At 38.2% G+C, this 13436-nt stretch overlaps 1 protein-coding gene across 1 annotated transcript in view; it reads right to left on the bottom strand.

Annotated features, from left to right (window-relative positions):
* The window catches only part of LOC128641791 (microfibril-associated glycoprotein 4-like), a 63229-nt gene that overhangs the window by 35827 nt on the left and 13966 nt on the right, over positions 1-13436 (bottom strand). Inside the window, exons 3-4 of the mRNA XM_053694325.1 lie at positions 13044-13192; positions 1613-1709 (exon numbers count right to left, since the gene is read on the bottom strand). Coding sequence (XP_053550300.1) covers positions 1613-1709; positions 13044-13192 — 246 coding nt within the window. The remainder of the gene's footprint in view (positions 1-1612; positions 1710-13043; positions 13193-13436) is intronic.

The following is a 13436-nucleotide window of genomic DNA, read 5'->3' as shown; positions in this document are numbered from 1 at the left end:
TGTTACTGGCTAACAGTGTTAAATCCCTGCTTGCGTGTTACTGGCAAGCAGTGTTAAATCCCTGCTTGCGTGTTACTGGCTAACAGTGTTAATTCCCTGCTTGCGTGTTACTGGCTAACAGTGTTAATTCCCTGCTTGCTTGTTACTGGCTAACAGTGTTAAATTCCCTGCTTGCGTGTTACTGGCTAACAGTGTTAATTCCCTGCTTGCGTGTTACTGGCTAACAGTGTTAATTCCCTGCTTGCGTGTTACTGGCTAACAGTGTTAATTCCCTGCTTGCGTGTTATTGGCTAACAGTGTTAAATCCCTGCTTGCTGGTTATTGGCAGCAAAGGGGTAAAATCACTGCTGTGTGTGCTGCTGTGAGAACATGTGTTAAAAATAACGTCTCTATATTTAGAGCAAGTAGGCAAAGGTTTAGGGTGAGAGCAGGTGAACAGTTTCGGGGTGATAGTTACTAATGTTCTTACCTTCCTCAGAGTCCTTGTGGGTGTTCAGTAAAACCATTCTACATTGTAAAAATAGAAAACAGAGACAGGCGCAGCCCGATTCAAGTGCAGAAAATTTTATTTGGAGTAAGTGCACATAGACAAATGGCTGAGCCTGAGGAAACAGTAACATTACTGAGAAACGCTTCACTGTATTTTATCTGTGTTTAATAAACACTTGTTTTTAGTTTTTTAAAGTTACTTGCTATTTTTGAATCTATTTATTCACAATAACAATCCTGTGTTGTGGTTGTTAATTACACCCTGCCAATTGCAACCTAAACTCTGGGAGCAAGCTGAAAGACTCATTATATACCTGGGCATACACCTGGTTCCACTTGATCGTGGAGGAGAGCTTGCCGGACAGCTCAGAGGCTCTGGCCTGCTTAGTCTGCACTACATTACAACTAAATTGCAGGTGTCTATCCTGCAACACGGAAGATCACCCATCAGCTTTCTGCCACATTTGGTTTCTTGTAACAGTTGGGCTGTTATTTTGCACAGAGGATATCTTTCATCACATCAGTGAAATACAGTCTGGAAACCAAGCCATTTTTATATGCTGTTTTATCTATTCTATCTTGTAAGGAGCCATTTGTCTATGTGCACTTACTCCAAATAAAAATTTTCTGCACTTGAATTGGGCTGCACCTTTCTCTGTTTTCTATTTTCAGATCGTTCCTCTCTGGATGTGATTGGCGAACACACATCCCTAAACTGCAGGCAGCGTCCACCGCCATAGCGACCCAGGAAGGAAAACCTCACTCCATCTACAACACGTAACTTCGTTGGTTTCATTTCCAGCTCAAGAGAGCAACCGGCTTCCACACATACTGGACAGTCTCCAGGAACGTAAGCGCCCCTTAGCTTTTTAGTTTCATTCTACATTGTGGTCCGCCAGCAATGCTACTTTTGGACCCATTTCCTGGTGTCATCAGACTTGCCCTAATAACTTGCCCAGCCTGGTCCCCAGCAATTTATTACAAGTCCACATGAACCAAATCCCAGGCATGCAGCACACTGATCACTTCCTGAGCTGACCCTAAGGTGTAAGAGTCTTCCCAGGGTGGGGTGTAGGTACATCTTCATAGCAAAGTCCCACCAGGTCACCTAGTTTGTACTTACCCAGCCAGTACTCCCCGTCTGCACGTCCAAAACCCAACTTATAGTCATTCCACCCTCGGAAGAAACTCACAGAGCCATTAAACCTCTTCTGAATCACCTAGGAAAGTAGATGGCACACGGGAAAGATTGTGTATTCAATAAAAATGGGGAAAATACAACACTCAAGTGATTTCTACGGTACTGCATGTGTCTGTGAGTGTAGCTAGCACTGTAAGTGCACATATCTGTGAGTGTAGCTAACACTGTATGTAAGTGCACATATCTGTGAGTGTAGCTAGCACTGTATGTAAGTGCACATATCTGTGAGTGTAGCTAGCACTGTATGTAAGTGCACATATCTGTGAGTGTAGCTAGCACTGTATGTAAGTGCACATATCTGTGGGTGTAGCTAGCACTGTAAGTAGGTGCACATATCTGTGAGTATAGCTAGCACTGTATGTAAGTGCACATATCTGTGAGTGTAGCTAGCACTGTATGTAAGTGCACATATCTGTGAGTATAGCTAGCACTGTATGTAAGTGCACATATCTGTGAGTGTAGCTAGCACTGTATGTAAGTGCACATATCTGTGGGTGTAGCTAGCACTGTAAGTAGGTGCACATATCTGTGAGTGTAGCTAGCACTGTAAGTGCACATATCTGTGAGTGTAGCTAGCACTGTATGTAAGTGCACATATCTGTGAGTATAGCTAACACTGTATGTAAGTGCACATATCTGTGAGTGTAGCTAGCACTGTAAGTAAGTGCACATATCTGTGAGTATAGCTAACACTGTATGTAAGTGCACATATCTGTGAGTGTAGCTAGCACTGTATGTAAGTGCACATATCTGTGAGTGTAGCTAGCACTGTAAGTAAGTGCACATATCTGTGAGTATAGCTAGCACTGTAAGTGCACATATCTGTGAGTATAGCTAGCACTGTATGTGCACATATCTGTGAGTGTAGCTAGCACTGTATGAAAGTGCACATATCTGTGAGTGTAGCTAGCACTGTAAGTAAGTGCACATATCTGTGAGTGTAGCTAGCACTGTATGTAAGTGCACATATCTGTGAGTGTAGCTAGCACTGTATGTAAGTGCACATATCTGTGAGTGTAGCTAGCACTGTAAGTGCACATATCTGTGAGTGTAGCTAGCACTGTATGAAAATGCACATATCTGTGAGTGTAGCTAGCACTGTAAGTAAGTGCACATATCTGAGTGTGGCTAGTGCTGTATGTAAGTACACATATCTGTGAGTGTAGCTAGCACTGTAAGTGTGTGCACATATCTGTGAGTGTGGCTAGTGCTGTATGTAAGTGCACATATCTGTGCAATGGCGTCACTAGGGTTGGTGTCACCCGGTGTGGTAAGTTATGGTGTCACCCCCCCCCCCCAGAAAGCAGACACACACAAACACAAAAACACAGACACACACACATACAAACACTTAGACACACTTAAAAACACACTCAGATGCACACACAAACACTCGGAAACACACATAATAAACACTCACACACACACAGAAACACTCAGTCACACACACACATACAAAATATGTAAACTGCACTGCATTAATTATACAGCTCATGCCTAGAGCTGCTCCCTGGCTCAGCAGAGCATCAAATGAAAGATAAACAGAGCACTCTAAAATAAATCACTAAAGAAAAGGTTTAGGTGCGCAAACTATGAAAATTCTGCTCTCTGACTCTGTTCCAAGTCTGTCAGTGCACAGCCCCGGGCCGCGTGCCTACCGCTTCTTATGGACAAGCACCTCTGCACTCTGCCCACCCCCAGACCCCTGTCCGCCTTCCCTTCCTACCTCTTCAGTGTGCACTTAGTGTACCGTAACCGTACCGGTCTGGTGGGCATCATACGTAGCTCCTTCACTTTAGAGACTGTGTTAGACAGTCATGCGGTCAGGTGCCAGGCATTCCCCTCATAATTTCCCAGTTCCCGTTTAGAGACACAGCACAGCAGTGAGTGACTCCACTGCTCCACACGTCATTAAGCAGTGAGCACAGATAGGCAGGCAGGTTTAGGATAGCAGCGCAACTTTGCAAGCCCCACGGCACGCCCACAACATTCATAGTAAAATTGGGTTAAGGAGGAGCAAAGTACAAACAAGCAAAAGCAGCCGGGAAAACTATTTGTGGAAATTGCAGCCCTGGCTCAAGGGGCAAAAAACAACTTCCCCAATCCCACTAATGTTCACAAATGCTGGCCCCTCTAATAAAAAAAATATATGCATCTCTACATTGTATTTATATGAATTTCAATAAAAATTTTAAAACACTTTTTTATTTTTTTTGGTGGTGTCACCCCCTGGAGGGTGTCACCTGGGTGCGGCCCGCACCCCCCTAGTGACGCCACTGTATCTGTGAGTGTAGCTAGCAGTGTAAAGGCACATATCTGTGAGTGTGGCTAGTGCTGTATGTAAGTGCACATATCTGTTAGTGTAGCTAGCACTGTATGTAAGTGCACATATCTGTGAGTGTAGCTAGCACTGTATGTAAGTGCACATATCTGTGAGTGTAGCTAGCACTGTATGTAAGTGCACATATTTGTGAGTGTAGCTAACACTGTATGTAAGTGCACATATCTGTGAGTGTAGCTAGCACTGTATGTAAGTGCATATATCTGTGAGTGTAGCTAGCACTGTAAGTGCACATATCTGTGAGTGTAGCTAGCACTGTATGTGCACATATCTGTGAGTGTAGCTAGCACTGTATGTAAGTGCACATATCTGTGAGTGTAGCTAGCACTGTAAGTGCACATATCTGTGAGTGTAGCTAGCACTGCAAGTAAGTGCACATATCTGTGAGTATAGCTAGCACTGTATGTAAGTGCACATATCTGTGAGTGTAGCTAGCACTGTATGTAAGTGCACATATCTGTGAGTGTAGCTAGCACTGTATGTAAGTGCACATATCTGTGAGTGTAGTTAGCACTGTAAGTGCACATATCTGTGAGTGTAGCTAGCACTGCAAGTAAGTGCACATATATGTGAGTGTAGCTAGCACTGTATGTAAGTGCACATATCTGTGAGTGTAGCTAGCACTGTATGTAAGTGCACATATCTGTGAATGTAGCTAACACTGTATGTAAGTGCACATATCTGTGAGTGTGGCTAGCGCTGTATGTAAGTGCACATATCTGTTAGTGTAGCTAGCACTGTATGTAAGTGCACATATCTGTGAGTGTAGCTAGCACTGTATGTAAGTGCACATATCTGTGAGTGTAGCTAGCACTGTATGTAAGTGCACATATCTGTGAGTGTAGCTAACACTGTATGTAAGTGCACATATCTGTGAGTGTAGCTAACACTGTATGTAAGTGCACATATCTGTGAGTGTAGCTAGCACTGTAAGTGCACATATCTGTGAGTGTAGCTAGCACTGAATGTGCACATATCTGTGAGTGTAGCTAGCACTGTAGGTAAGTGCAGATATCTGTGAGTGTAGCTAGCACTGTAAGTGCACATATCTGTGAGTGTAGCTAGCACTACAAGTAAGTGCACATATCTGTGAGTATAGCTAGCACTGTATGTAAGTGCACATATCTGTGAGTGTAGCTAGCACTGTATGTAAGTGCACATATCTATCTGTGAGTGTAGCTAGCACTGTAAGTGCACATATCTGTGAGTGTAGCTAGCACTGTATGTAAGTGCACATATCTGTGAGTGTAGTTAGCACTGTAAGTGCACATATCTGTGAGTGTAGCTAGCACTGCAAGTAAGTGCACATATATGTGAGTGAAGCTAGCGCTGTATGTAAGTGCACATATCTGTAAGTGTAGCTAGCACTGTATGTAAGTGCACATATCTGTGAGTGTAGCTAGCACTCTAAGTGCACATATCTGTGAGAGTAGCTAGCATTGTATGTGCACATATCTGTGAGTGTGGCTGGCACTGTATGTAAGTGCACATATCTGTGAGTGTAGCTAGCACTGTATGTAAGTGCACATATCTGTGAGTGTAGCTAACACTGTATGTAAGTGCACATATCTGTGAGTGTAGCTAGCACTGTAAATGCACATATCTGTGAGTGTAGCTAGCACTGAATGTGCACATATCTGTGAGTGTAGCTAGCACTGTAGGTAAGTGCAGATATCTGTGAGTGTAGCTAGCACTGTAAGTGCACATATCTGTGAGTGTAGCTAGCACTACAAGTAAGTGCACATATCTGTGAGTATAGCTAGCACTGTATGTAAGTGCACATATCTGTGAGTGTAGCTAGCACTGTATGTAAGTGCACATATCTGTGAGTGTAGCTAGCACTGTAAGTGCACATATCTGTGAGTGTAGCTAGCACTGTATGTAAGTGCACATATCTGTGAGTGTAGTTAGCACTGTAAGTGCACATATCTGTGAGTGTAGCTAGCACTGCAAGTAAGTGCACATATATGTGAGTGAAGCTAGCGCTGTATGTAAGTGCACATATCTGTAACTGTAGCTTGCACTGTATGTAAGTGCACATATCTGTGAGTGTAGCTAGCACTCTAAGTGCACATATCTGTGAGAGTAGCTAGCATTGTATGTGCACATATCTGTGAGTGTGGCTGGCACTCTATGTAAGTGCACATATCTGTGAGTGTAGCTAGCACTGTATGTAAGTGCACATATCTGTGAGTGTAGCTAGCACTGCAAGTAAGTGCACATATCTGTGAGTATAGCTAGCACTGTATGTAAGTGCACATATCTGTGAATGTAGCTAGCACTGTAAGTAAGTGCACATATCTGTGAGTGTAGCTAGCACTGTAGTGCACATATCTGTGAGTGTAGCTAGCACTGTATGTAAGTGCACATATCTGTGAGTATAGCTAGCACTGTATGTAAGTGCACATATCTGTGAGTGTAGCTAGCACTGTAAGTAAGTGCACATATCTGTGAGTGTAGCTAGCACTGTATGAAAGTGTGCATATCTGCGAGTGTAGCTACCACTGTAAGTGCACATATTTGTGAGTGTAGCTAGCACTGTATGTAAGTGCACATATCTGTGAGTGTGGCTAGCGCTGTATTTAAGTGCAATATCTGTGAGTGTAGCTAGCACTGTATGTAAGTGCACACATCTGTGAGTGTAGCTAGCACTGTATTTAAGTGCACATATCTGTGAGTGTAGCTAGCACTGTATTTAAGTGCACATATATGTGAGTGTAGCTAGCACTGTAAGTGCACATATCTGTGAGTGTAGTTAGCACTGTAAGTGCACATATCTGTGAGTGTAGCTAGCACTGTAAGTGCACATATCTGTGAGTGTAGTTAGCACTGTAAGTGCACATATCTGTGAGTGTAGCTAGCACTGCAAGTAAGTGCACATATATGTGAGTGTAGCTAGCGCTGTATGTAAGTGCACATATCTGTGAGTGTAGCTAGCACTGTATGTAAGTGCACATATCTGTGAGTGTAGCTAGCACTGTAAGTGCACATATCTGTGAGTGTAGCTAGCACTGTATGTAAGTGCACATATCTGTGAGTGTAGCTAGCACTGTATGTAAGTGCACATATCTGTGAGTGTAGCTAGCACTGTATGTGCACATATCTGTGAGTGTAGCTAGCACTGTATGTAAGTGCACATATCTGTGAGGGTAGCTAGTATACATTGTGCTGTGCATATAAGCATTATTATGTGTATTTGTCTGTCAGTATATGTTACTATCAGTATACATTGTGCTGTGCATGTAAGCATTATTATGTGTATTTGCCTGTCAGTATATGTTACTATCAGTATACATTGTGCTGTGCATATAAGCATTATTATGTGTATTTGTCCTTCTGTATATGTTACTATCAGTATACATTGTGCTGTGCATATAAGCATTATTATGTGTATTTGTCCTTCTGTATATGTTACTATCAGTATACATTGTGCTGTGCATATAAGCATTATTATGTGTATTTGCCTGTCAGTATATGTTACTATCAGTATACATTGTGCTGTGCATGTAAGCATTATTATGTGTATTTGCCTGTCAGTATATGTTACTATCAGTATACATTGTGCTGTGCATATAAGCATTATTATGTGTATTTGTCCTTCTGTATATGTTACTATCAGTATACATTGTGCTGTGCATATAAGCATTATTATGTGTATTTGTCTGTCAGTATATGTTACTATCAGTATACATTGTGCTGTGCATATAAGCATTATTATGTGTATTTGTCTGTCAGTATATGTTACTATCAGTATACATTGTGCTGTGCATATAAGCATTATTATGTGTATTTGCCTGTCAGTATTTGTTACTATCAGTATACATTGTGCTGTGCATATAAGCATTATTATGTGTATTTGCCTGTCAGTATAGGTTACTATCAGTATACATTGTGCTGTGCATATAAGCATTATTATGTGTATTTGCCTGTCAGTATATGTTACTATCAGTATACATTGTGCTGTGCATATAAGCATTATTATGTGTATTTGTCTGTCAGTATATGTTACTATCAGTATACATTGTGCTGTGCATATAAGCATTATTATGTGTATTTGCCTGTCAGTATATGTTACTATCAGCATACATTGTGCTGTGCATATAAGCATTATTATGTGTATTTGCCTGTCAGTATATGTTACTATCAGTATACATTGTGCTGTGCATATAAGCATTATTATGTGTATTTGCCTGTCAGTATATGTTGCTATCAGCATACATTGTGCTGTGCATATAAGCATTATTATGTGTATTTGCCTGTCAGTATATGTTACTATCAGTATACATTGTGCTGTGCATGTAAGCATTATTATGTGTATTTGCCTGTCAGTATATGTTACTATCACTATACATTGTGCTGTGCATATAAGCATTATTATGTGTATTTGTCTGTTAGTATTTGTTACTATCAGTATACATTGTGCTGTGCATATAAGCATTATTACGTGTATTTGCCTGTCAGTATATGTTACTATCAGTATACATTGTGCTGTGCATATAAGCATTATTACGTGTATTTGCCTGTCAGTATAGGTTACTATCAGTATACATTGTGCTGTGCATATAAGCATTATTATGTGTATTTGTCTGTTAGTATTTGTTACTATCAGTATACATTGTGCTGTGCATGTAAGCATTATTATGTGTATTTGCCTGTCAGTATATGTTACTATCAGTATACATTGTGCTGTGCATATAAGCATTATTATGTGTATTTGTCTGTCAGTATATGTTACTATCAGTATACATTGTGCTGTGCATATAAGCATTATTATGTGTATTTGCCTGTCAGTATATGTTACTATCAGTATACATTGTGCTGTGCATATAAGCATTATTATGTGTATTTGTCTGTCAGTATATGTTACTATCAGTATACATTGTGCTGTGCATATAAGCATTATTATGTGTATTTGTCTGTCAGTATATGTTACTATCAGTATACATTGTGCTGTGCATATAAGCATTATTATGTGTATTTGTCTGTCAGTATATGTTACTATCAGTATACATTGTGCTGTGCATATAAGCATTATTATGTGTATTTGCCTGTCAGTATATGTTACTATCAGTATACATTGTGCTGTGCATGTAAGCATTATTATGTGTATTTGCCTGTCAGTATATGTTACTATCAGTATACATTGTGCTGTGCATATAAGCATTATTATGTGTATTTGTCCTTCTGTATATGTTACTATCAGTATACATTGTGCTGTGCATATAAGCATTATTATGTGTATTTGCCTGTCAGTATATGTTACTATCAGTATACATTGTGCTGTGCATGTAAGCATTATTATGTGTATTTGCCTGTCAGTATTTGTTACTATCAGTATACATTGTGCTGTGCATATAAGCAATATTATGTGTATTTGTCAATCAGTATATGTTACTATCAGTATACATTGTGCTGTGCATATAAGCAATATTATGTGTATTTGTCAATCAGTATATGTTACTATCAGTATACATTGTGCTGTGCATATAAGCATTATTATGTGCATTTGCCTGTCAGTATATGTTACTATCAGTATACATTGTGCTGTGCATATAAGCATTATTATGTGTATTTGCCTGTCAGTTTATGTTACTATCAGTATACATTGTGCTGTGCATATAAGCATTATTATGTGTATTTGCCTGTCAGTATATGTTACTATCAGTATACATTGTGCTGTGCATATAAGTATTATTATGTGTATTTGCCTGTCAGTATATGTTACTATCAGTATACATTGTGCTGTGCATATAGCATTATTATGTGTATTTGCCTGTCAGTATATGTTACTATCAGTATACATTGTGCTGTGCATGTAAGCATTATTATGTGTATTTGCCTGTCAGTATATGTTACTATCAGTATACATTGTGCTGTGCATGTAAGCATTATTATGTGTATTTGTCTGTCAGTATATGTTACTATCAGTATACATTGTGCTGTGCATATAAGCATTATTATGTGTATTTGCCTGTCAGTATATGTTACAATCAGTATACATTGTGCTGTGCATATAAGCATTATTATGTGTATTTGCCTGTCACTATTTGTTACTATCAGTATACATTGTCCTGTGCATATAAGCATTATTATGTGTATTTGTCTGTCAGTATATGTTACTATCAGTATACATTGTGCTGTGCATATAAGTATTATTATGTGTATTTGTCTGTCAGTATATGTTACTATCAGTATACATTGTGCTGTGCATGTAAGCATTATTATGTGTATTTGTCTGTCAGTAATGTTACTATCAGTATACATTGTGCTGTGCATATAAGCATTATTATGTGTATTTGTCTGTCAGTATATGTTACTATCAGTATACATTGTGCTGTGCATATATCATTATTACGTGTATTTGCCTGTCAGTTTATGTTACTATCAGTATACATTGTGCTGTGCATATAAGCATTATTATGTGTATTTGCCTGTCAGTATATGTTACTATCAGTATACATTGTGCTGTGCATATAAGCATTATTATGTGTATTTGTCCTTCTGTATATGTTACTATCAGTATACATTGTGCTGTGCATATAGCATTATTATGTGTATTTGCCTGTCAGTATATGTTACTATCAGTATACATTGTGCTGTGCATATAGCATTATTATGTGTATTTGTCTGTCAGTATATGTTACTATCAGTATACATTGTGCTGTGCATATAAGCATTATTATGTGTATTTGCCTGTCAGTATATGTTACTATCAGTATACATTGTGCTGTGCATATAAGCATTATTATGTGTATTTGCCTGTCAGTATATGTTACTATCAGTATACATTGTGCTGTGCATATAAGCATTATTATTTGTATTTGCCTGTCAGTATATGTTACTATCAGTATACATTGTGCTGTGCATATAATTAAAGCATCATTATGTGTATTTGCCTGTCAGTATATGTTACTATCAGTATACATTGTGCTGTGCATATAAGCATTATTATGTGTATTTGTCCTTCTGTATATGTTACTATCAGTATACATTGTGCTGTGCATATAAGCATTATTATGTGTATTTGTCCTTCTGTATATGTTACTATCAGTATATATTGTGCTGTGCATATAAGCATCATTACGTGAATTTGCCTGTCTGTATATGTTACTATCAGTATACATTGTGCTGTGCATATAAGCATTATTATTTGTATTTGCCTGTCAGTATATGTTACTATCAGTATACATTGTGCTGTGCATATAATTAAAGCATCATTATGTGTATTTGCCTGTCAGTATATGTTACTATCAGTATACATTGTGCTGTGCATATAAGCATTATTATGTGTATTTGTCCTTCTGTATATGTTACTATCAGTATACATTGTGCTGTGCATATAAGCATTATTATGTGTATTTGTCTGTCAGTATATGTTACTATCAGTATACATTGTGCTGTGCATATAAGCATTATTATGTGTATTTGCCTGTCAGTATTTGTTACTATCAGTATACATTGTGCTGTGCATATAAGCATTATTACGTGTATTTGTCTGTCAGTAATGTTACTATCAGTATACATTGTGCTGTGCATATAAGCATTATTACGTGTATTTGTCTGTCAGTAATGTTACTATCAGTATACATTGTGCTGTGCATATAAGCATTATTATGTGTATTTGTCCTTCTGTATATGTTACTATCAGTATACATTGTGCTGTGCATATAAGCATTATTATGTGTATTTGCCTGTCAGTATATGTTACTATCAGCATACATTGTGCTGTGCATATAAGCATTATTATGTGTATTTGCCTGTCAGTATATGTTACTATCAGTATACATTGTGCTGTGCATATAAGCATTATTATGTGTATTTGCCTGTCAGTATATGTTACTATCAGCATACATTGTGCTGTGCATATAAGCATTATTATGTGTATTTGCCTGTCAGTATATGTTACTATCAGTATACATTGTGCTGTGCATATAAGCATTATTATGTGTATTTGTCTGTCAGTATATGTTACTCTCAGTATACATTGTGCTGTGCATATAAGCATTATTATGTGTATTTGCCTGTCAGTATATGTTACTATCAGTATACATTGTGCTGTGCATATAAGCATTATTATGTGTATTTGCCTGTCAGTATATGTTACTATCAGTATACATTGTGCTGTGCATATAAGCATTATTATGTGTATTTGCCTGTCAGTGTATGTTACTATCAGTATACATTGTGCTGTGCATGTAAGCATTATTATGTGTATTTGCCTGTCAGTATATGTTACTATCAGTATACATTGTGCTGTGCATATAAGCATTATTATGTGTATTTGCCTGTCAGTATATGTTACTATCAGTATACATTACGCTGTGCATATAAGCATTATTATGTGTATTTGCCTGTCAGTATATGTTACTATCAGTATACATTGTGCTGTGCATATAAGCATTATTATGTTTATTTGCCTGTCAGTATATGTTACTATCAGTATACATTGTGCTGTGCATATAAGCATTATTATGTGTATTTGTCCTTCTGTATATGTTACTATCAGTATACATTGTGCTGTGCATATAAGTATTATTATGTGTATTTGTCCTTCTGTATATGTTACTATCAGTATACATTGTGCTGTGCATATAAGTATTATTATGTGTATTTGTCCTTCTGTATATGTTACTATCAGTATACATTGTGCTGTGCATATAGCATTATTATGTGTATTTGCCTGTCAGTATTTGTTACTATCAGTATACATTGTGCTGTGCATATAAGCATTATTATGTGTATTTGTCCTTCTGTATATGTTACTATCAGTATACATTGTGCTGTGCATATAAGTATTATTATGTGTATTTGTCCTTCTGTATATGTTACTATCAGTATACATTGTGCTGTGCATATAGCATTATTATGTGTATTTGCCTGTCAGTATATGTTACTATCAGTATACATTGTGTTACTATCAGTATACATTGTGTTACTATCAGTATACATGTCTCACAATATACTCAGTGCTGTGCTAATGGACGTGTATGCCTATATATCTCCTGTACTCACGGTCCATGCCCCGTTGTCGGTTGTCATGTCACAATACACTGGTACTGCGCTTTGGGGACCAGCAGGATAAATGACATAAACTCCATCAGCTTGTTCTCCGAGATTGGGCACCTCCTCACAGTCAATGGGGAACGGGTTGTTCTCTGTGCCTGGTGCGGGACAAGAGGAAGGGGCATTTATACCAGATAATAACGTGCAGATTAGGGAACATGAGAAGAGGAAGGGGCATTTATACCAGATAATAATGTGCAGATTAGGAACAAGAGAAGAGGAAGGGGCATTTATACCAGATAATAATGTGCAGATTAGGAACAAGAGAAGAGGAAGGGGCATTTATACCAGATAATAATGTGCAGATTAGGGAACAAGAGAAGAGGAAGGGGCATTTATACC

Source organism: Bombina bombina, chromosome 11 (genome assembly GCF_027579735.1).
Source record: "Bombina bombina isolate aBomBom1 chromosome 11, aBomBom1.pri, whole genome shotgun sequence".
In the NCBI taxonomy this organism is placed as follows: Eukaryota; Metazoa; Chordata; class Amphibia; order Anura; family Bombinatoridae; genus Bombina; species Bombina bombina.
Note: the sequence above shows the minus strand (reverse complement) of the source record. Positions and strands in the feature narration are given on the sequence as shown.